The 23,098-nt window shown below is 46.7% G+C and overlaps 1 protein-coding gene across 3 annotated transcripts in view; it reads left to right on the forward strand.

The window, feature by feature from the left end:
* Nucleotides 1–8,289: 8,289 nt before the first annotated feature.
* The window catches only part of GOLM2 (golgi membrane protein 2), an 801,157-nt gene continuing 786,348 nt past the window's right edge, over nucleotides 8,290–23,098 (forward strand). Inside the window, exon 1 of one of the 3 annotated variants that reach the window (XM_069624194.1) lies at nucleotides 8,290–9,572. In XM_069624194.1, the coding sequence (XP_069480295.1) occupies nucleotides 9,267–9,572 (306 nt within the window). In that variant the 5' untranslated portion in view covers nucleotides 8,290–9,266. The remainder of the gene's footprint in view (nucleotides 9,573–23,098) is intronic. The other 2 variants (XM_069624193.1, XM_069624192.1) reach the window with 2 other exon arrangements.

Here is a 23,098-nt window from a genome sequence, read left to right on the forward strand (position 1 = left end):
CTTGGAGGAATAACCAAGATATGGCTCTCAAAAGCAACGGTGACTAGGTTTGGTGTTGTAGTCGACAAGTCGACCAGAGGAGGGACTGAAGAGAGGGTCCCTGGAATGCCCCTCTGCACCCCTATAAGCATGACAGCCCGAAGAGCCAGAAATGCAAGATGCCAGTCACTGTTTGGCCAGCCCCCAGGAGGGTCAGTAAATTCTACATATGCGAACAGATATTCTCTCAGACAACCATTCAAACCTTATCCAGCTGACGTCTTCATGGATACAGGTGCCTCAACGCTGGACCTGGTTGACTAATGATAAATATTCAGCCGTGCAGACGTCATTAGAGACACCAAGACATAGTAACGTTAGCCACAAAACAAACTTGCTTGCCTGCACAAAGTTACAGACACACACGTGCACACACGAACAACATGCTTACACAGTTCTGTAGATAGAGAACAGATACATATACATACTGTCAGAAGCCTTTCCTTTTCATTAGCAAAACGTAGAAATGCAAGAAAGCAAGAGATGCAGAACAAGCTTGCAGCTGCTTATTGCAACTAACCATATGGAACTACAGGGTCGTATAAGGAACCTGGAAGAGCCAAGTACCACTAATCCATAAGGAAAATAATACATTATAGACATATAGAAATCATAGCATAACTATAGTAGGAGTGCATGAAGCCACAGGCCTCATACTAAGGGACGAAGGAAAACAGATTTTGCAGCACACTGTCCAGGGCTGGTGCTTGCAGCCAAGGTCAGAGATGAGCAGAACATTCTTGGCTACAGAGACAGGGAGCCAACTGCAAAATAGAAGAATAAATCTTCACTAATCGCGGACAGAAAAGCTAAATATTGCAGTCTTCACCTACGTGATCCGGCTGAGCTAAACAATAGCCATTTACCTGTGGTGGGAAGAGGAGCAGTTCCCAGCGAAGCAGACAAGACAGGCACTCTCTAAGGCAGTGGTCTTCAAACTTTTTTGGCCTGAGCCCCCCCTGAGCAATGTTTGGGCAGGCCGCGCCCCCCCAAAAGTGCCAGATGGGCAGTATGTAGAAATCGCTATGAACTTTTGCGTGCCGTCACCGCACCCTACTCCCAGTACAGACCCTGGGCTCTCCCCACCCTACTCCCACCACTATCCCAGTGCTGCCGCCCATCCTGCTCCCACCACAATCCCATAACACAAGCATATACACATCCATACACAATTAAATAAAAAATAAATCGCCATAAACGTACCTTTTGAAGGGGCCTGCGCGTGGTTGCTAAAATGCCCCGCTCCAGGTTGCTCTGCCTGTATGTGCGAGGAGGCGCAGGAGAACCCCCTCGCACATACATACATACATGCAGTGCCCCAGCCAGCATTTCCAATGAGCTATGCAAGGCTGGCGAAGCAAAACACCCCCAGCGTTGCATGGCTCAGTGATCATGTGCGGCTGGGGAAATGAACTGTCAAAGTCAAACAGTGTTTCCCTTTGACAGTTCAGCCAGCCCAGGAACGCTCCCTCGGCTAGAAAAAGCAGCTGAGGGAGTGCTCAGTGTTTCACTGGGCCTGCTCCTCAGCTCCTCCATAATGGGTGAGGTGGCCAGTGGGTGGACAACCCCAACACCCATTATGGATGAGCTGGCAGGCTTGGACTGGCCTATAGGGCAATAGGGCGATGACCGTACCAAAAATGCAAAATGCTAGTGTAGGCCAGTCAAAATGGGCCACTTTTTTGGCCAATGTGGGCCAGTTTGAGGAGTTACTTCACTATGCAGCTAGTAGTTTTGACCATTGTTGCTGAATAAATATTCTTTAAAGATCACAATTTGTTTACATTTGAACAAAAAACAACCCGTTGGGTACTATTCAAACAGTCTGTGACTAAAGGACTGAATATCCATTTGCAACTGCTGGCCATTTTTTCATTGGTGCCTAAGACCGTTTTATGGTCCAGTCTGACCATGTGAGCTGCCCCTTCCTATTTCCTCCAATCTAAAAAAAAAAGAAAATACTAAAAATGTTGTTTTTTTTTTTATTATTATTTTTTTTTTTTTTACACATTTCATGCTGGGCTCTGGCGCCCTCCCTGGGATGCGGCCGCGCCCCCCTGGGGGGGCGCGCCCCACAGTTTGAAGTCCTCTGCTTTAAGGCGAGGCGGTTATACCAGTAGCAACAATGGGCACACATAGTCTTTCTCATCACCTCGAGAAGGTACACAGAGCACTGAGGACAGGGCTGGGTCCCAGCCCTGAGGAGACACGCTCCAGCCAATCAGGCAACACAAATCCAGGGGTGAAAGGCAAAGGGCAAGGGCCAATGGTAATCCTGCGACCCTACAATGTAATAGATCGTTTTTGGGGAAGACTCAGGCAAAGCCACCTGACATGTAAGGGCCAGTCAGCTAACTTCTATAGGTGCCGTCTATAGACACCACCACCTCAGCCCCCCAATAATGTAAGCTGGGAAAGAGTCCCAACTTGTGACCGTACACACCAACAAAAACGCCAGAGACGGGCTCAGGAGCGGTGATTGCTGGAGATTTCTTGTTTCCTATCCGTTATGGAAAATAAAGGAAGCATCTTCCTTGGCACCATCATACATCAATGGCATGCAAGGCAGAAAATCTGCTCTAATATGTCTGTTACCTGGCACAAATTCTATACTGTACATGTATTTGTGCAACTTAGAAGCTAAACGTGCCAGTCTCTGGCTAATTTTTTCCTGATCCACCCGCCTGCAGGACACTCAACAAAGGCTTGTGATCAGTCCTCAGTGTGAACATTGTTCCCCAAACATATGATTTAAAGTGTTGAACCACTCACACACACGGTAGCACTTCTCGTTCTATTACAGAATACTGACGTTCAGCTTTACATAGCGTGCATGATTCAAATGCCACAGCACACTCCTTACCCGCAATCACCTGTCCTAATACAGCACCCAAACCACATGTGCTTGTGTCCACTGTAATCACACATGGGCTACCTTCGTGAAACACTCTAAAAATAGGCGCGTCCGCAATGCAACTTTTAATTGTTGAAAACTATTTTCCCTCTCCTCCGTCCATTCAAAGTCGACACCCTTATGTAACAATTCTCTAAATGGTTCCACACTTGTGGCATAACCATGCACAAATGGTGAATAGTATTCACTTAATCCCATTATGGACAACAAATTCTCCTTGTACCAAGGCCTTGATGCCTGGACAATGGCAGCAAGAAAACCTTCCCACGGTTTTCGCTCCATCCACAGATATCACATGACCAAGGTACTCCACTGAAGCCTTTAAAAACACACATTTGGCCTTCTTCAAAGTAATTACTTTCTCACGTAACATCTTCAACACCTCAGCCAGAATTCTGTTGTACTCATCCACATCTTGCCCCAAAAACCAATGTCATCCTGAAAAGCTACGACACCTTTCAAACCCCTGAACATTTCAAACATGACACACTGGAAAACCAAGGAAGCGTATGCTGGCCCAAACGGCATCCTTTTAAATTGGAACGCTCTCTCTGGCGTCACAAAAGCAGTCAAATGTCTGGAATCCGGATTCAGTTGGGTCTGGTGGTATGCATAAAGCATTGTAAAGCAACCTTTGCAAGTAGATCATCAAGCTGGGTCAAAGGAAGGCAATCCACCCAAATCGCAGCATTAAGTCTTCCAAGTCTATACAAAGCTGAATGTCTCCATTCCCCTTCCTTGCCACCACCACGGGCCGACAACCACAACGATGATTCAATCGGCTCAAGTTATTTGATCCTTAACCATGTTCTCCAAATGCTCAGCAAGTTCTTTTCGTACACTGAATGGCACAGCCATAACTCCATGTCTGATGCGTTCCACATTGCTTTTTAGCTTAATCCGGTGCGTTAAGCCCTTCAGGCTACTGAGCCTGTCCTCAAAATCTTCACGGTTTTCCTGAAGAATTCTCCCCAAGTTACACCTGAGAGGTAAAGTCAAAACCTTTTCTTCGCTACATGGGTCCAAAACTATCTTCAATCGCACCTACATCTCCCATTCAAGCACATTATGCCTTTCTTTGCCACGTTTATCTTGTCCTCAGCATAGCGTACCTTGAATTCCAGTTGAGCATGAAACCACCCTAGAAGAGTGATTCTATCTCTCCTTCATACTGCTCAGGTGCAATCCGTGCCTTCATCAAATTCACTCAACTAAAATGTGTTCTCTAAGTGTCCAGAGATATTATGCTCACAGTCGCACCAGAGTCTGTGACCAAATTGACACACTTGCCATTAATCTTCACTTTACAACGTGGTAATTGGTTCTCCTTAGTGGTTTTCGCCAATCATGCCAACCATGACCACAATGTATTTGCAGTTAAAGTCGTCCTCTGCATCGCCTTCTGCAGCAATGTTTACTCGTCCTCCTCTTCCCCATCGACATGTCTTTGCAAAATGTCCCACATATTTATATGAGCTGCACTCTCTATTTACTGCAGGACACATCCTGCTTGATGCAAGGTGCCCTACATTTCCACAACTACAGCACTCCCCGAATTCTCTCATGACGCCCCTTCCTCCTCTTCTCTCATTAGTTGCACCTGCTCTCGACATAATCCTCACAGGCCTTTCGTTGACATATGAACACGATGGGCTCTCACAATATTTATACAGGGCTTTCATTCCACTGGCCGACATCTCCATGCTTTTTGCTATGTACACTGCCTGGTCAAAGTTGAGTTCCCTGCAACTTAACATCGTTTCTTGGATACCCTTGATGTTACAATGCACCACAATTTGGTCTCTCAAATGCTGATCAATAAGATGCCCAAACTCGCAATCAGCTGCCAATATCTGCAAAGCTGCAAGATATTCCTCCACACATTCATCTGCTCCTTGCAGGCGAGTATAGAAATGGTGCCTTTCCAAAATCACATTAGCGTGCAGATCATTATGCCTCTTCATGCGCATCATTGCTTCTGTATACTCATCCAGGACTTTATCCCTGTCATGTGTCACAGGTAGGTGGTGAAACACTGTCCTTCCAGACCCAAAGCATTAACAAGTAGCACAGCCTTCTTCTCAGGTTTAAAGTTCACACCATCCCTGGCTGCCAAATAGGTTTGAAATGCTCTGAACCACACTCCATTTCACCGGTGGTTTGCCTGGAGTGGCTAAGAATAGTGGTGGCTGGGCCTGCTCAATGCTGGCCATTGTTATGATAGGTATACAACTGTAATATAAATGCACAGTATCTTCAATTGTCGCCTCGCCTCTAGAGTGGCTGTAGTAGTTCCCAGATATATATGTAAAAGCCTTTATCTCAAGATAGTTTTTTTCCCTTCAGTTTCCTCACAGCCACTAGACGCCCTCTAGTGGTCACAGATTCCCACAGTATATGCTTGAGACTCCTCCACATGATCGTTTTTCCCCCCTTCATTTACCTCATAGCCACTAGACGCCCTTTAGTGGTCACAGAATCCCACAGTATATGCTTGAGACTCTTCAAGCTACACGTCTGCAGCTCTCCTCATAATATCACGTTACTTCAGCCTCTGCTTCCCGAAACCCTAACCGCCCACCAGGAGGATTGGAGTCAACAGGGACTCTCTACGCCAGTGGTATTCAAACTGTGGGTCGCGACCCCCTAGGGGTCCACGGGTGCATCCCAGGGGGGCCCTGAGAGCTCAGCATGAAAAAAGATTTTTTTATTTCTTTTTTTTTTTTTTTTTAGATTGGAAGAAATGGGCAGGGGTGGCCCACATGGGCGGGCTGAAGCATGAAACTGTCTCAGGCAACAATGAAAAAGTGGCCCACAGTTGTAAATGGATATTCATTCCTTTAGTCACAGACTGGGCCTCATTACTACTATGGCGGACCAGTAACAACGGTGCTGGTAAGCTACCGGCACCGTTGCTACCGTTCCGCCATAGTAAGAGTTGTGCTCGTGGGTGCTTGACAGCCCCCGCCAGGTCTGACCTCAGCTCGTTGGATGCACCAGCACCGTTATTAACGGTGCCGGTGCATCCGAGCTCCCCCTTCCCATTTGAGCCATATGGGGCTCAAATGGGAATGGGGATCTACCGGCACCTTCGAAAGGGCAATTATCATGTCCGCCTAACTCGGCATGACCTAGTAATTGCCCATTCGCGGGTGCCAGACCCGGATGCAACTCCAGTGGCAGCCGTGCCGGTTTTACCGGCACAGCTACCGCCAGAGTAGTTATGAAGCCCACTGTTTCAATAGTACCCAAAGGGGTGCTTTGTGTTAAAATGTAAGTAAATTGTGATATATTCAGCAACAATGGTCAACATTACTAACTGCATAGTGGCCCCTCACCCATTATGGAGGAGCTAAGGAGCCAGCCCAGTGAAACAGTGAGCACTCCCTCAGCTGCTTTATCCAGCTAATGGAGTGCTCCTGGGCTGGCTGAACTGTCAAAGGGAAACACTGTTTCCCTTTGACAGTTCAGTTTAGTTCCCCAGCCGCACATGCTCACTGAGCCATGCAAGTGCTGGGGCGTTTTGCTTCGCCAGCATTGCATAGCTCATTGGAAATGCTGGCTGGGGCACTGCATGTCTGTATGTCCGAGGGGGAGCTCCTGCGCCTCCTCGCACATACGGACAGAGCAGCTGGAGCAGCACCCACACACAGGCCAATGCAGAAGGTACGTTTATGTTCATTGTTTTTATTTAAACATGTGTATGGATGCGTTATGAGTGAGTGTATGGTGATGGATGCTCATGTGAATGATAGAGTGATTGCTGTATGAATGTGCAGCGCCTTGCATATACACATAATCATGTTCATTGTGTTAGGACCAGTGGGGCCCAGGGGACAGGGATGGTATCTTTTTACCGGACATCTATCATTCAAAACCCTCTGCCTTGTCCACAAGGCTTTCTGGGGCCTCGGTCCAAAATACCTTCAGCTATTCCTCCGCAAATACCTCCCCTCTCGAGCTCTTCACTCCTCTACCTCCAACTCCCTCAGGGTTAGTCGTTTATCAAAGAAACGAGCTGGGGGTAGATCTCCGTCTTCGGCTGGGGCCTCCCTCTGGAACAGCGCCCTGCCACTCTAAAACTTGAGGAGAACCATCTTTCTTCCTGCACTTATCAGACCTACCCTGTCTGCTGCCTTAAACGTAGCACTTGCAAATTGCTGGCTGCACTACCACTGTTTGTTGCCTTTATTATTTATTTATTGTTATTTATCTGTTTCTCCTCTGCTTCGCACTTTCCACTTCTCCCCCCTTCCATGCACTTTTCCCCTCACACTTGCGCGTTCTCAATGTCACTGGGCCTAGTAAGATCGCTGTTTTATTCTCCTCTGTTCCCCTCCCTTGCCTTGTCACGCTCTGAAACACTTGTGTACGAGCGCGATAGAAATAAAATATCAATGCCTGCCCCCTGGACTCCCAGCAACAATTGCAAACTGTTTGGCTATTTACCCATTTTTTGTTAAAAGTATGCTCTACAATGCAACATTTTAACCTATTATTTAAAAAAAAATTCACAGGGGGAAACCCCCCCGAACCTCCCCTTAATGCCCCTCCACTTAAAAAAGATTCACCAGCCGCCACTGGCCCTCAGACTGTGTTGGGAACGGGATGGGGGAACCGAGGGACTATGGTGGGAGCACAATGGGCGGGAACCATGGGATAGTGATGGGAGCAGAGTGGGGAGAGCCCTGGGTGTGTGATGGGGTGGGGAGAGACCAGCGACTGGGTAGGAGTGGGATGAGGGAGCCCAGCGACTTTGATGGGAGCAGGTGACGGCGTGCAATATATACTGTCCATTTGGCATTTCTGGGGGGTCCCGACCTGCCCAAATTTTGCTCAGGGGGGCCCTGGCCAAAAAAGTTTGAAGACCACTGCTCTACGCAGACTCGCGCTTGCTCGACCTCCAGCACACTAGACTTCATTACACGGTGGTGAGCTCCACAGAATGATCACCCCCCTTCCCCGTTTAGCCCTGAATTCCCTGGCTCTCCATGGCTCAGAGTCCCATTCACAGTTCCTTTCTTGTCCCTCCATACCTGTCACAGTAACTAGACGAAGAGGGTGTTGAAAATAAATACACTTTTCAGCTGGCGCACCCAAAATACCAATATAAAGCTCTGCCACCTAACCTAAGAGCACGCACATTCCCTTTCTTGTTACAGCCAGCTCCTTCCCGCTCAAGACGTGAGAGAAGACGTCGAACGTCACGTGCCCAGTAAGGAACGCAACGTGCCACGTCTGTGAAGAGGAGGTGGGGCGTTGCTATGGTCCGCTTCTCGGATGGGAAGTAGACGCTTGACTCGAGCATTATAGTCTTTCTTCCGTTTCTTGCAAACATTCGCTCTGACACTGCGCAACTCCAGTCAGCCTGTTCGATCAGGCTACGCCTCTTTATTGATTATCTTTCTTGCACTTGCAGGTCTTCGCTTGGTCCACCCCTGAAGCCCCTGATCCTCAAATCACAAGCATCACTGATGCCAGGGCTGAAGTTACTATTGGCTGTCACTGCAGGTCACGCACATCCCAAGCTAGGGTGGCGGTTCGTTAGTGTCTGAAAGCCCGGGTGTAAACGGAGGTTGCGCGAGAGAGAACTCCAGAAATATACAGTGCGTTCAAGCTGAGTAACACAAATCATCAGCCATTCTAGCAGGGCTATCTAACAAGAGCGCGCACCCGCTCCCAAGAAGCCGTCGCCGCATTTCCAGCGCCCCATCCCCCTTCAGCAATTGATCGATCTGTGACACCTCCCTCCCCCTTTACAGACTGTCCAGTATTACATCCCCTGGCACTCACTGTCCTTTGACTCCCCTTCTCGTTCCCAAAACCCCGGTCCCTTGGTCCAAACCGTTACTGACAGCCTACACAAAAAAGCACATTACCACTCGGTGACCACCACCCCACCAGGCGCTGTTTCATCCACTCTTTATAGATTGCTGCTGCTAAACGGTTCTCGACAGACTACCCTGTGCCTCGTTATTTTCTTCTGTCGTCCGCGAACTACCCATTGGAATTACTATCCACTCAATGACTGCCAAATGACACAATACCGAGTTCTCTCCAACCCTCCACACACCGTGGCCTCTAGTGAATTGTTCTGCTCCTCTAACGATTGTGTTCTTGGTAAAACCGTGTACTGAATGTCCAGCTAGTAGCCACTCCCTGAATCTGTTCTGTCTGATTTCACCACAGCGCTAACTGCCGTGTCTCCATTCTCCCTACCTCTTAACATACAGGCTGGTCAACTTCAACACTAGTCCATTCGTGCACTATCCTCTTCTTATTTCTTTAATACTCACACTCTCTCCTTCTCTGAATGGCAGGGTTTGGGGCTCCTCGACGCGGGCCCCGCCTGCCACCCTCAGTGCTTCTTGTTCTCTTGGCTGTACTTGGACTGCTAGCATTTAATTACTGGTCAGTGAGTGGTCGTCAGGCAGAGCTGACCACTGAGTTGGGAGCAATGCAGGCTCAGGCTGAGCGCACTGAAGTGGCGCGATTGCGGCTGGAGCGTAGGAACACTGAGCTGCTGCTATTAATCGATGAGCACCGGGCCGAAGCACGGAGAGAACGAGAACAGCGTGGAGGCCTGGAGCAGCGTCTGTGGGGGAGCCAGGGCCGACAGGTAAGTTCTATGGATATGGGGATGGGGGGATTTCATTTTGCACTTTGTGGGAAGAGTTTGGGGCTTGTGGGAGACGGCTAGGTAGACCTCTGTGTGAAGTGAGCGGGCACTCTGGGCCCAGACTGCTTGCCCTGCCATGACAGGCAAAGGTCCCAGAAGGCCACTGAGCATAGCACCTGAGCATGTTATAGTGAGGTTTGAGGCATCTCTCGGCTTAGCAAACAACATACTAATCGTAACTAAGGAAGCTGAAATTGGTGTCTGCTTTCCTCTAATTTCAAGCAGCCCTTCATATCCAAATGTCTTGCCTCGCATAGCACTTAATAAGTCGCTCATGGTAATAGCTGGAGTTTCCAGGCTGCCCCTTTCTTTCATCTGCCAACTAGCAAATGTTTGTGTTCCTCATGGGATACAATGTATCTGCTTGAGATGGCGGGCAGGCGGGACAAAGATAATGGAATTGACGGGTGGCATTGTGACGTAGAGAAATGGGACCTGTCTTGAAATGGCCTGCAGTAGGAATGCAGGTTGTTTTGCAATATACGGCCTATTCCTCCCTTCCCTTGACTAACCGGCTCCCCTGTAAGATCTCTTACCACCTTGCGAGACACACACCAAGAGCCCACAGACGGCTCCCACAGAACTCTGCATCAACCACAAGGCTTTCTGGAGCCTGGGACCCTGCTACAGGACAGTGCTCTGCTGCTCTGGTGCTAGGTCAGCACTTTAAACAATAAAATAAAATACTAAATTGGAAATGTCCCTATTTTTAGATCTGTTGAAATACTAACATCAGAATATCTGCCCACAGACTAGCATCAATCAGCCTTAATCACCGCATTTCATAAACCCAAATCATCTTTGTCAAAGATTAGACGACTCAAAGGGGGTGGTCCACGTTTTTGTATTGTTTAACTGATTGTGTATCACATTTATTCAACAAGGACCATAGACTTCTACTATCCTTGTTAATGACTGACCTCATCATAGACTAGCAGTTTCTAATGTTCATTACTACTTTGTCATTTTAGCCAGTTTTTGAAACTTTGCTTTAGCTGTTTCCTACCTCTTATACCCTTCTCGCTCCCCAGCCCTAAATCAAGTGTTTATTCTTTTTTAGAGCAAGTCTTGGGAACCTTTTTCTATTCCTCTCTTGTATATCATAAATATTTTTTTGATTTTCTACAATTGATTTGTCACGTGCCCCCCCCCCCCTTTGTCCCAAGACCTTAGTCTGCCATTCCTTTACTGTTGTCTTTAAAATTAACAGGTGCACAACATTTAAGTTTATTCTGTGGCCCACGTTTTTCAACTTTCAAAAACGTATTGGTTCAGTCGGCATACATTCTTGTGATTCCTCTTTGGTCTACTCCCCTGATAATTGACCTCTAAGTTCCACAGGAAGCAACCATTTACTACCATGGTTTTCTGGATTGAATGTAAGAATATGGACACCACTTGTGTGTGTTGGCACTAAGCAATGATTTTTCTATGTATAAAGAAACAGAACGCTCATAAACTGTAGGAGAGATAAAGGTATATGAAAAGTGGAATGCAAGTTCCAACGGTACCAAGTTGGCTGGCTGGGTTGATTTCCCCTTAGGTTCCCAGTACATTTCAAGAAATTTGATTATTGTATCAAGATGGAGGAAAAACATCAAACGGAGGGGGAGGAAGAGGTATACAAGGAACAGAGAAGTGCAGCTGCACGCATCAGGGAAGAGAGGCAGTAAACGGGAGCAAGAATGCACCCAAAGGAAATGTGCTTTGAAGGGCTGAGGGAGAAATGAAAAGTGACTTGCAAGTCATTGACCTATCTAGTGTCATGCATGCCGGACGTGGTCCTACCTCCTACGCTCGTAGAACAGCTAGACCGTTCTATTCCAAATGGCGGTTGTTCGATACGTTGCCGGGAAAACGACGTTTGCACTTTTCACGTCGCTAACTTCACGTGTATTCTGTTCGTCACGTGAACTACGGCATTACGTATAAAAGCAGCGTGGAAACTCCACTCGCTGCTTCTGATCGAATCATTTGGCGTTGTGTAGCTTTAACCTCCGTCCTGCATCCTTGCAGGTTACTTCAGCTACTTTTTGGGCCTTCTATAGCGTGTTTTCCGCCACACGCTGATTCCTGGAGCTGTTTTGTTCGCGTGTCCTTCCACACGCGCACGTTGTCTTCAAACGTGGCTGTCCTGGGCTGCGTGAATCCTGTTCGCGTGCAAACCCACAAGCGCACGCTATCTTCAAGCGCGGCTGGCCTGGACTGCATGAATCCTGTTCGCGTGTAAAATCCACACGCGCACGTTGTCTTCAAACGCGGCTGTCCTGGGCTGCATGAATCCTGTTCGCGTGCAAACCCACAAGCGCACGCTATTTTCAAGCGCGGCTGGCCTGGACTGCATGAATCCTGTTCGCGTGTAAATCCGCACGCACCCGTTGTCTTCAAGCGCTGCTGGCCTGGACTGCGTGAATCCTGCTCGCGTGTAAATCCACACGCACACGTTGTCTTCAAGCGCGGCTGGCCTGGACTGCGTGAATCCTAAATCGCGTGTATTTCCGCACGCGCACGCTATTTTCTTCGCAGCTGTGCAGAACCGCATGTACTTTGTTTATACCATAAAAAGGGCGATATTTCCAATTCCTGCACCTGTGACATTAACAGGGGGATTGATTCATTTCTATACTTTTCTCTACGTGGGAAGGAAGCTTTTCAAGGATAATTGGAAGGCGACAGTGAACAGTACTTTGGACGCTATCCTGTGGTGCATCAACCCGTATCTAGCGTGAGCCTCGTTCCGTTCGGGATAAGTCTCCCTTACTAATCTTCCCTTCCTTGTCGTTTGTTCTACCTTTGGATTTCCTCAAGAGACTTCTGTTGGATTCTAATGCCCTAGACTTAAGGTCAGTGTGTGCATTCATGTCATTTTCTGTTCTATCATACTCAGTTTGGGGCAGTTTCTTATGATACTTTATTTTGTTCTAGGCTGACTTCCTATACCTCACCCACGCCCTTTCCAGTGATCCATCTCTCTGCCTGTTTTATCAGTCAGAGAGTTGTATCATTTGGAAGGTCTAAACTTGACTTCACAACTATCAAATCGTGTGAACAGGGATCCGGAAGACCCTACCACCTGTATCCTTTTGAGTACCGTATCCTTTTCAGTCAATACTTTGGTGCTTTCTGACATCTAGCAGATATGGTATTGTCCATCAGTGAACATGATGTGTTAACACAAGGGTTACTTTTTTGTCCTTCTAAGTATGATCATGTACAATCACAGATTAACTTGCTTTATGAGAAAGATAAAGCTAGCTAAATAGCTGTCAACAATCTCGATGTCAATATATCCCGCTTCCCTCTTCAACCTCCTCACCTGTTGAATCAGAGTCCTCTTCAATAGATCTGAGAGTTCGATGCGCTCTGTAGTCCTTTTTCTTTTTTTCTTTGTTGCGGATATCTCCCACGAGAAGAAGCCACAGTGAGAACGATAGAAACGCCCTGACCGTGACCCCCTCCCCGGAGAGACCGGAAAGGGTAAAAAAGCCAAGTGTAGGCAAAAACCCCAGGAAATCACAACCGCAGGTGGGAATCCTGATGGAGGTTGTAGCAGTTGAACTCAACGGAAATCAGCAATACTCAGTAATAGAAAGTGAGGAAGGAATAACAGGAAACAGTAAGTGTAGGAAATGCAATAATTCCCACAACAAAAATAAAACAGAAAAACTGCAAGCAAAACAGGATGGTAAATAAACCAAAGAATAAGAAGGAAAATGGAGAGAGAAAGGTCCCGGGAAACAGAACCCGAAAGGACGAGGAGGAGTAGAGAGAGGAAAGCTCAGCGGAGCCAGAATACAGTGTACAGCAAACCGCGGCAGCAAAAGAAAGCACAGCTGACCGGAAGGGTTGCAACGCACAGAAGGAAGATAGGGTGTGGCTTAAATAACGCCACGTTCTCTTAAACAGAGAAAGACTAGACCGTTAAGTGGATGTGACGTGAAAGACGTGACAGGAATTGGGAAGTGCGTAATCGGAATCGGGGCCAAAGACGCCAGGTAGGAATGCGTCGCATGACAGTATGCCCCCTTCCAAGACACAGACCTCCCGGTTTACCAGGATGTAATCGATGAAACTTTCTTAGTAGTATCGGGGCATGGATATGTGAATGAGGTTCCCAAGAGTTCTCTGTATGAGAAAAACCCTTCCAATGGACCAGGTATTCCAGGCGCCCTTTGCGATACCTAGAATCCAACAACTGGGAGACCTCGTATTCAGATGAATCAGGGGAGTGAGAAGAAATAAAGATCGAGCCTTGTGAGACTGGTCGGCACTCTTAAGAAGTGAAGCATGAAACACCGGGTGGATCCGTCTCAATGCATGTGGTAATTTTAGATGGAATGCCACTGGATTGATTTTCTCAGTGATAGGATAAGGTCCAATGAACCGAGGGGAGAGTTTTGACGGACGAGACCATCTTGGGAGGTATTTAGTGGATAACCACACTTTAGAGCCCACTTTCCAATCAGGAACCACCTGCCGGTGTCGATCTGCCTGTTTCTTATAGACTTGTAAACTGTCATTCAGGTTTACCTTTGCTTTTTCTTGAGTATCTTTTAACCCGGACAGTGTTTCAGCAACCGCCGGAAGGGTAGGTTGAAAGGTCGAGAGAGGAATAATGGCTCGGGGATGAAAACCATATGAACAGTAGAAAGGAGACATCCCACTTGCTGAATGGCTGGCATTGTTATAGGCGAATTCTGCCGTTGGCAAAAGTTCCACCCAGTTGTCTTGTTCCAAGTTCGTGTAACTGCGTAAGTATTGTTCCAAGGTGGCATTCAAGCGTTCCGTCTGGCCATTCGTGTGGGGATGAAATCCAGATGATAAAGCACGCTGAATGTTAAGAGCAGCACAAAGTGATTTCCAGAATTTAGAGACATATTGACTCCCCCGGTCAGATATTATTTTGTCTGGGAGACCATGGAGTCTAAAAATGTATTTTATGAAAACCAATGCCATGCTGGGAGCGGAGAAAAATGGGCCATCCTGGTGAGAGAATCGATAGTCACCATTATACATGTGTGTCTCTGTGAGGGTGGTAAGTCCACAATGAAATCTGTGGATATGACTCAACGGGCGATCAGGAATGGTGTCTTGTTGCAACAATCCAAGGGGCCTCGTACTGTTTTTGCTCTGACAACAGATTTTGCAGGTCCTGACATACCGTTTAACATCCTCAGGCAAACCCTGCCAATAGAAGGCTCTTCTTATGAAGTCTAAGGTACTGGCTTGCCCTCTCTGGCCTGCTGTTTTGTGATCATGGCACCTAGACAAGATGTCTTTCTGGAGGGTCTTGGATGGTACCCATATCTTTTTATCTTTGAAGAACAGGCCATCACGTTCAGTCATGCCATGGGGCTCCGGTTGAGAGGAAGCAGCTTCTCTAATCTGTTGAAAAAATGAGGTGATGGTAGCCACTATTCGATTCCTTGGGAACAGTTTTTCAGGGTAGGAAGAGGCTGTCTGGGAGGCAAGTGTCTTTCTGGATAGAGCATCAGCCAAGGTATTCTGACTTCCGGGGATGTAGGTAATCTGGAAGTCGTATTGTGAAAAGAAATGTGCCCATCTTGCTTGTCTGGAGTTTATGCAATCCATTGACTGTAACACCTGTACATTTTTGTGATCAGTTCGAATTGGGAAGGATTGGCAACTCCCTTGTAGAAGATGTCTCCAAACTTCGCAAGCCTTTTTCATGGCTAAGAGTTCTTTCAATGACAGAATAATTCTGTTGGCTTGTTGTAGAGTCTTTGACAAATAGGCTATTGGATGTTCTGTATTGTCGTGTTCCTGTAATAAAACCGCTCCTATGGCTGCAGCTGAAGCATCGGTCTCAAGGATAAAAGGTTTCCTTTGATCTGGCTGACGTAGGATGGGAGCACTACAGAAACTTTTCTTCAAGAGTTGAAAACTGTCTTCAGCCTGAGTGTCCCAGAAAAAAAGCGTGGCTGACTTCTTAAGTAAACTGGTGATGGGTAGAACGATGTTCGAGAACCCTGGCATAAATCGCCTGTAAAAAGTAGCCAAGCCCAGGAATCGCTGTATTTCCTTAACAGATGAAGGAGCTGGCCATTGTAGAATGGCATCGACCTTCTTTTGGTCCATTTGAATTCCTTGAGATGAAAGAATAAATCCCAAGTAGGGTACAGAAGAAACTCCAAATACACACTTTTCCCTTTTGACTAATAGTTTATGCCTTTTGAGTCGCTCCAGTACTTCTTTGAGATGTACTAAATGTTCTGGCATGGTCTGAGAGAAAACCAGTATGTCGTCAAGGTAAACGACAACAGACACAAATAACAAATCTGAGAAGATACGGTTGATAAACCTTTGAAAAATCGTGGGAGCATTCACTAGTCCGAAGGGCATCACGTAGTTTTCATATAGGCCAAATGGTGTTCTGAACGCAGTTTTCCATTCATCTCCAGGATGTACTCTGAGTAAATGATAAGTGTTACGTAGATCCAACTTTGAGAAAACCGTTGCTCCTTGTACAGATTCCAAGATGTCTGGGATTAGCGGCATGGGGTATCTGTCCTTGAGAGTTACTTTAAGTCCCCTATAATCAATGCATGGTCTGAGGTCTTTGGAATCCCGTTTGGGGATAAAGAACAAAGGAGCACCTGCCGGGGACTTTGAAGGTCTAATGAGACCATTACACAGGTTGTCATCCAAGTATTTCCGTAGTGCTTCCTTTTCAGTTATTGATAACACAAACATCCTGCCAAAGGGTAAGAGAGCGCTGGGAGCCAGGTCAATGGCACAGTCCTCAGGTCTGTGAGGAGGTAACGACATGGGAGCAGCCTCTGCAAATACTGATTGGTAATCCTCCAAAACTTTGTCAAGAGAGTGTACTCCAACGGTCGTGTGAAGAGTGGTGGGATGGATCTTTACCTTCTGATAAGGTGTGTCCTTGAAACAATGTGCTTGACAAAAATTAGAATTGAAATGCAAACTGTTGGATTTCCAGTCTATGTTGGGATTATGTTGACGTAACCAGGAGATCCCTAAAATCAGAGGAAAATTAGCTGCCCCGATAATGTCGAATGTGATGACTTCTGAATGCTGAAAAATGGTGAGAGGCAGAGGTTCAGTTGTTTGTACAATGAGTCCAGAACTCAATGGTGTACCTCTACCCCCTCAACCTTTTGGCCGTGTCTGCGATCAACTCGCTTGGCTCCAACTTTGTCCACCCAGAGTGTATCAGCAAAATTTCCTGCCACACCACAATCTAAGAGTGCCAGGGTCTCCAGTTGATTGCCATGAATGGTAACTTTTACTGTTAATACCATAAGCCGTGAATCTTCTGAGGGATCTGAAGATCAATTGACATAGTCACATAGGGACTGGAAGATTGCCCTCGATAACCCGTCCCTTTTAGGTACGAGGGGTTGCGTTTTCTGCCGGTTTATGAGGCAATTCTGTACAATTATGTACTGAATGATGATCTTAAGCACATAGGCCAAGTTCCCTTCTTCTTTTCCTTTCTTCAGAGGTCGGGGACAGACGAGTAGCTCCGATTTGCATGGGTTTGTCACTAAGTTTGAGTGAAGCTGAAGTAGGTGAGGAGGTTCTTGTAAAAGAGGGGCGTGTCTTGCGTCTCTCCTGCCACCTTTCTTGCATCCTGAATTCCATCTGAAGCGCGGCAGTCATCAGATCCGGTAATGAGGCAGGACGAGGAAAATGAGCCAATTCGTCTTTAAGTTCCTCTCTGAGGCCTCGGCGAAATAATATAAATTGAGATTGCTCCGACCAACCAGTCTCCAATGCCAGTCTTTTGAAAGAGGAAATGTAAGACAACACATCGGCTTGGCCCTGGCGAATGTCTAGCAGGTCTTCCCCTGCTGCCATAGATACTTCTGGTCTCTCGAATGTGCGTTTTACTAGATCCACAAAGGTATCGAAATTTTTGAGAATTGGGTTGGTTCCTGTGACTACATTCCCTGTCATGTTTGATATTAGAAACCCGACTTTGGCATGATCTGAAGCTTAGGTGCGGGTTCTAAATGAAAAATACACCCTGCAAGCATCAAGGAATTCTTTTAGGGTCTTAGGAGACCCATCGTACTTCCCAGAGGATAAAGACATAGGAGGTAGAGCTGTTGTGGGTGGTTCGCGTGCCGACACCATTTGTTTCAAAAGGTTATTTTCAGCTTTCATGTTTTGCATTTCGAGAGAAAGATTTTGCACCACACCTATTAACTCTTGCACTTGCTCAGGAGTAGCCATTCTTGATGTTTGGGGGCGTTGCAAACTGTCAACAATCTCGATGTCAATATCCCCGCTTCCCTCTTCAACCGCCTCACCTGTTGAATCAGAGTCCTCTTCGATAGATCTGAGAGTTCGATGCGCTCTGTAGTCCTTTTCTTTTTTTCTTTGTTGCGGATATCTCCCACGAGAAGAAGCCACAGTGAGAACGATAGAAACGCCCTGACCGTGACCTCCTCCCGGGAGAGACCGGAAAGGGTAAAAAAGCCAAGTGTAGGCAAAAACCCCAGGAAATCACAACGGCAGGTGGGAATCCTGATGGAGGTTGTAGCAGTTGAACTCAACGGAAATCAGCAATACTCAGTAATAGAAAGCGAGGAAGGAATAACAGGAAACAGGAAGTGTAGGAAATGCAATAATTCCCACAACAAAAATAAAACGGAAAAACTCCAAGCAAAACAGGATGGTAAATAAACCAAAGAATAAGGAGGAAAATGGAGAGAGAAAAGTCCCGGGAAACGGAACCCGAAAGGACGAGGAGTAGAAGAGAGAGGAAAGCTCAGCGGAGCCAGAATACAGCGTACAGCAAACCGCGGCAGCAAAAGAAAGCACAGCTGACCGGAAGGGTTGCAACGCACAGAAGGAAGATAGGGTGTGGCTTAAATAACGCCACGTTCTCTTAAACGGAGAAAGACTAGACCGTTAAGTGGACATGACGTGAAAGACGTGACATGAATTAGGAAGTGCGTAATCGGAATCGGGCCAAAGACGCCAGGTAGGAATGCGTTGCATGACAATAGCATTCTAATCAAGCATATCTTAAGGGAAAGAAAGCAAGGACTCCAGTCGAAATTACTAGTTTCACTGTAAAATACATACCTGCTTTACCTGCAATGAATCTTGAAACGCAAGCTATTGGTGAAATTAGTGATACACAGAATAGTGTTATGCATAATACTTATGATATGCATAATATTTGGAACACAGAAAATCTAGATCGATTAGCTATTGATACCATGGTCTCGGTTAATGGTGAATTAGAATGCAAGTCTAAATTTAATCCTGTGATATCGAACGGTCTCAATTTTGAAGTATTTGAGGACTTTAAAAGATTGGAGGCGAAAGGTAATGTCAAGGGTTTTCATCTCAGTAAAATGCAATGGGAAGCATTACAGGCTCTGCAGATGGATAATTGTGGTGTTATCAAGTGTCTGATGAAGGGGACAGCATTGTCATAATGTATACTAAGGATTATATTGAGAAGCCCAAGTGACAGCTTGGGGATATGAAAGGCTATAAAAGCCTCAAAATGAATCTTTATCAAGTGTCTAAGCGCGAACATTTTGATATATTACAAAAGTGATTCCAATTAGGCTTAATTGAATAGAAAGTAAAACAATGCTTTTAGTACCCGTTGTATACATTTCCTCCCTAAAGTCAATAAAAGGTTACACAAGCCACCGGGGGTGACCCATTGTAGCTTCTAATAATCTTTGCTAGAAAATGCATCTATTGTCATGATACGTGCATCAATCATAATCTGGGCATTGCAGCACTCAAACACTATCCATGAGGTCTGTTAGTTATAGAGAATGTTCCCAAATTATTATTGATTTGTTAATTTTTTGACTGGGACACAATGTATTTTTGTTTGATCGACTGTATCTGTCACTGGCCTGTGCAATTGGAGTGTGGAGGAGATGGAAGTTCCTCCATTTAACGTTCCAGTACGTTCTTGCTCTACGTTAATGCCTGTTTCAGTCTTTCTCCTCACGCTGGATTCAAAGGCAGGCTTTGCCGCCTTCTCAGCGCGTTGCAACCTTTGTGCCTTTCCCTCTAGGTTTGCACGCAGTTTGATGTAACTTGCTTTCCTACTTGCTATCTCAGTGCTTTTCTTTCCTTTGAGGGTCTTACGGCTTGCTGCCTTCTGCCTTTGGCGCTCCGCACCTCCCCCGTGCTTTGTTCTCAGCATTCCTGTTGTTTGCCTTCATATTCCTTTGTGGTTCCTTCGCGTTGCAGCCTGCCAAAACCCGCCTCCAACTACTGCTTTACCCTGCTGTAATTATTCCTCCCGCGGCTCTCCCCCGCGGTTTCGGCTTCCTGAATGCCGTGCATGGGATCTGTGGTTTTTGTTGGGCGGCCCCTCCTCTTGCAACATTCCATTAGCCGCTTCCACCACCGCGAATGTACCTCGGCTGTGTCCTCAGGCGGCTCCTCTGCTTACTACATTCCTGCAGCCGCTTTCACCTCTGCGTTGAACAACTGGCGGTGTTCCCACGCGTACCTCCGCTTTCAGAATACAGCTACCTTCCTTCCTGGAACCGCAGTTTATTTTCCCTTTTTCACTACAGCTCTTCTCCTTAGTTCCTGCTCTCTTTTGATGTAATTATATCTTCCGGAGCCATCGTTCTCTTCTGTCATGATAGGACCCTCCTCTTAGAGCTCCTTCTACTTCGCACTTATTACCTCCTCATTGGATAATCCTGGACTCGAATTTACTACCACCTGCTGGATCCAAGTTAGCTGAAGAACGCTGGGTTCCACCAATAAGGGTTTTTTGTGCCTCCGGTTTTTTCGTTTCAACTTTGGCGACTCCTGGGAGGTTGGCCTCTTGCCTAGGGTTTTTCTTAACCCGGCATAGTGGCTCTCGGTGTCAGCCATATCTCTATAAGGAGAGGAAGACAACGAAGAAGAAGGGGTCGCCCATTCCTTCAGATGAAGAGGAGCTTTCCCCAGAAGAAGAATCGGGTGAGGAGGGGGTATTCGCCAATAAAGGTGACAGTTTGCAACGCCAAAGGACTACCACTACCATGGCTACCGCTGAACAGGTCCAGGAGCTGATAGCTGCTGTACAAGGTCTCTCAGCAGAACTACAACAATTAAGGCTGAAAATGACGTGCTAAAGCACATGGTCACCTCTAGGGACCAATCTGCAGACCGCCCACCAATGGCTTTGGCTACCGGCAAGTACAATGGCTTGCCAAAAAAGCTCAAAGAGTTTATAGATGCCTGCATAGTCTAGTTTACTTTTCGCACCACTACCTATGCTACAGACCAGTCCTGATTAGGATTCATGGTATCCAACATGGTGGGCAATGCCTTGGCCTGGGTCACACCCCTGGTCGCGTCTGCTGACCCTGCTTTACACAAATTTCGAGCCTTTCTGGCCCTCTTGCGACAGACCTTTGAGAGGTCAGAGGTCGTGTATTCTGATTGTGAATCCCTGTTAGATCTCCGTCCAGCATCGACTGACCTCATGACTTGCATCAGTGACTTCAAATGTATTGCGTCCCACAGCGGTTGGCCCGAGGAGACACAGTATGTTGTCTTAAGAAGAGGCTTGCAGGAAGAGCTGAAAGATGAGCTGGCAAGAATATTTTGCCCTGCTACATTCACAGAATTGATTACCTTTACTTTACAGATTGATTACCGTCTTAAAGAAAGGAAGGCCGAGCACCGGAAACTCCAACAAGCTCAATCCCAGTCCTGCCGCTTTCAACTTCTGGGTATATGCCAAAAGAAGAACCCATGCAAATCGGTTCTGCTCGAGGACCGTTCTCCTCTACGGAGAGGAAACAAAGGCACGATTTAGGTCTTTGCATGTACTGTGGGGCAGACAGCCATATACTTTGACTCCCTTGAAGTGCCCACACAGCGTCACAGAAACGAAAACCCCGGACCTAGGAGGAACCCAGGATCGGGGAAACAAGGGGGGGTTCCCTACTAGTCATGTGCACTGGAGAGCAGGATTACACTCCCGCCTGTTGGCCGTCTGCCTCTGTCTCATGCTTCCCCGCAAGAAGACAGAAGCACTGGCACTCATAGACAGTGAGAGCGGCAGGACAAGGTTTGGGCTTGCTAGGAGGGAATTCCCTGACAAGAAAGAAAGGAGAATCAGGCGGTAGAAGGAGTTGATGTTAGACCTCTGATTTCGGGTCCAATTACCCATACATCTCCCCCGTTAACTTCAGTCATTTTGTGATCACCAGGAAAAGATCTGTTTTGATCTCATTCGAGCCGCCCATTTCCCCATCATTTTGGGAATTCCTTGGCTGAGACTCCACAATCCATATATTGATTGGAGAGAGAACAGGATTCATTTTCCTTCTGCCTAATGCTCCTCACATTGCTTCCCTGTTCTCTGGTCCCAGGGGTCCTCAGTGGAGTGCTCCCAGGTAGAGTGTGCAGTTTTGAGTATTCATTGCATCCCAGCTTGCTATGATTCCTTTAAGGAAGTATTTCTGGATGAAATACCAAAACAGCTACCACCACATCGCCCAGAGGACTGTTCTGTAGATCTTAAACCAGACGCTTTGGTACCTTTTGGACGCATGTTTTCTCTTACTATCCCCGGAAAACAAGCCCTAAAGGAGTACTTGGATGATAATCTACAGAATTGACTTATACAGCCATCAAAGTCACCAGCAGGGCCTTCTCTGTTTTTCAACCCAAGAAGGACTCGAAGGAATTACGCCCCTGTATTGACTATCGCGGCTTCAATCGGGTGACAGTAAGAGACCGGTATCCCATGCTAGAATCTGTACAGGGCTCTTAAGAATTTCACTAAGCTGGATCTCTGAGGGGCATATCTGTTGAGGATCAAACGGGGGGGATAAATGGAAGACCGCCTTTAGAACACCTTACGGTAATTTCGAGTATAGTCATGCCTTTTTGGTCTTGTCAATGCCCCTGCTGTTATCCAGCGTTTCATGTACAGCATGTTCTCGGACCTTTTGTATCGGACGGTTATTATCTACCTGGATGACTTCTTGGTATTCGCGAAGACTGTTGAATCTCACTGAGAACATGTTTCTGAAGTTCTGGGTCGACTACAGAAGAATCTTCTTCTCCTCAAACCTGAGAAATGTTTGTTTGACGTTTCCTCGGCCCCCTACCTAGGTTTCATTCTCTCCGACAAGGGGATGAGATGGACCAATGCAAGGTGACAGCGTCCAACAATGGCCAATTACGTCGACTGTCAGAACATACAAAGATTTCTGAGGCTAACAAATTTCTATTGCAAATTCATCCCCAACTTCTCACAGATCATTTTATCCATCACGACTCTACTGAAGAAGAATGTACCTTTTCGATTGGGGAGAGGAAGCCAATTCTGCTTTCCAGTTTCTCAAAGACACTTTTTGCTCTGTACTCAAACAGCCCGATCAAACCAAACCATTCATTGTAGAGGCTGACACTTTTGCTGGGGCTATCGGAGCAGTCCTTAAACAATGTTTTGGAGACAGTGAGCTTCCCATTGCTTA

The sequence above is a fragment of the Ambystoma mexicanum genome, chromosome 11, assembly GCF_040938575.1.
Source record: "Ambystoma mexicanum isolate Mex_15411 chromosome 11, UKY_AmexF1_1, whole genome shotgun sequence".
NCBI lineage: Eukaryota > Metazoa > Chordata > Amphibia > Caudata > Ambystomatidae > Ambystoma > Ambystoma mexicanum.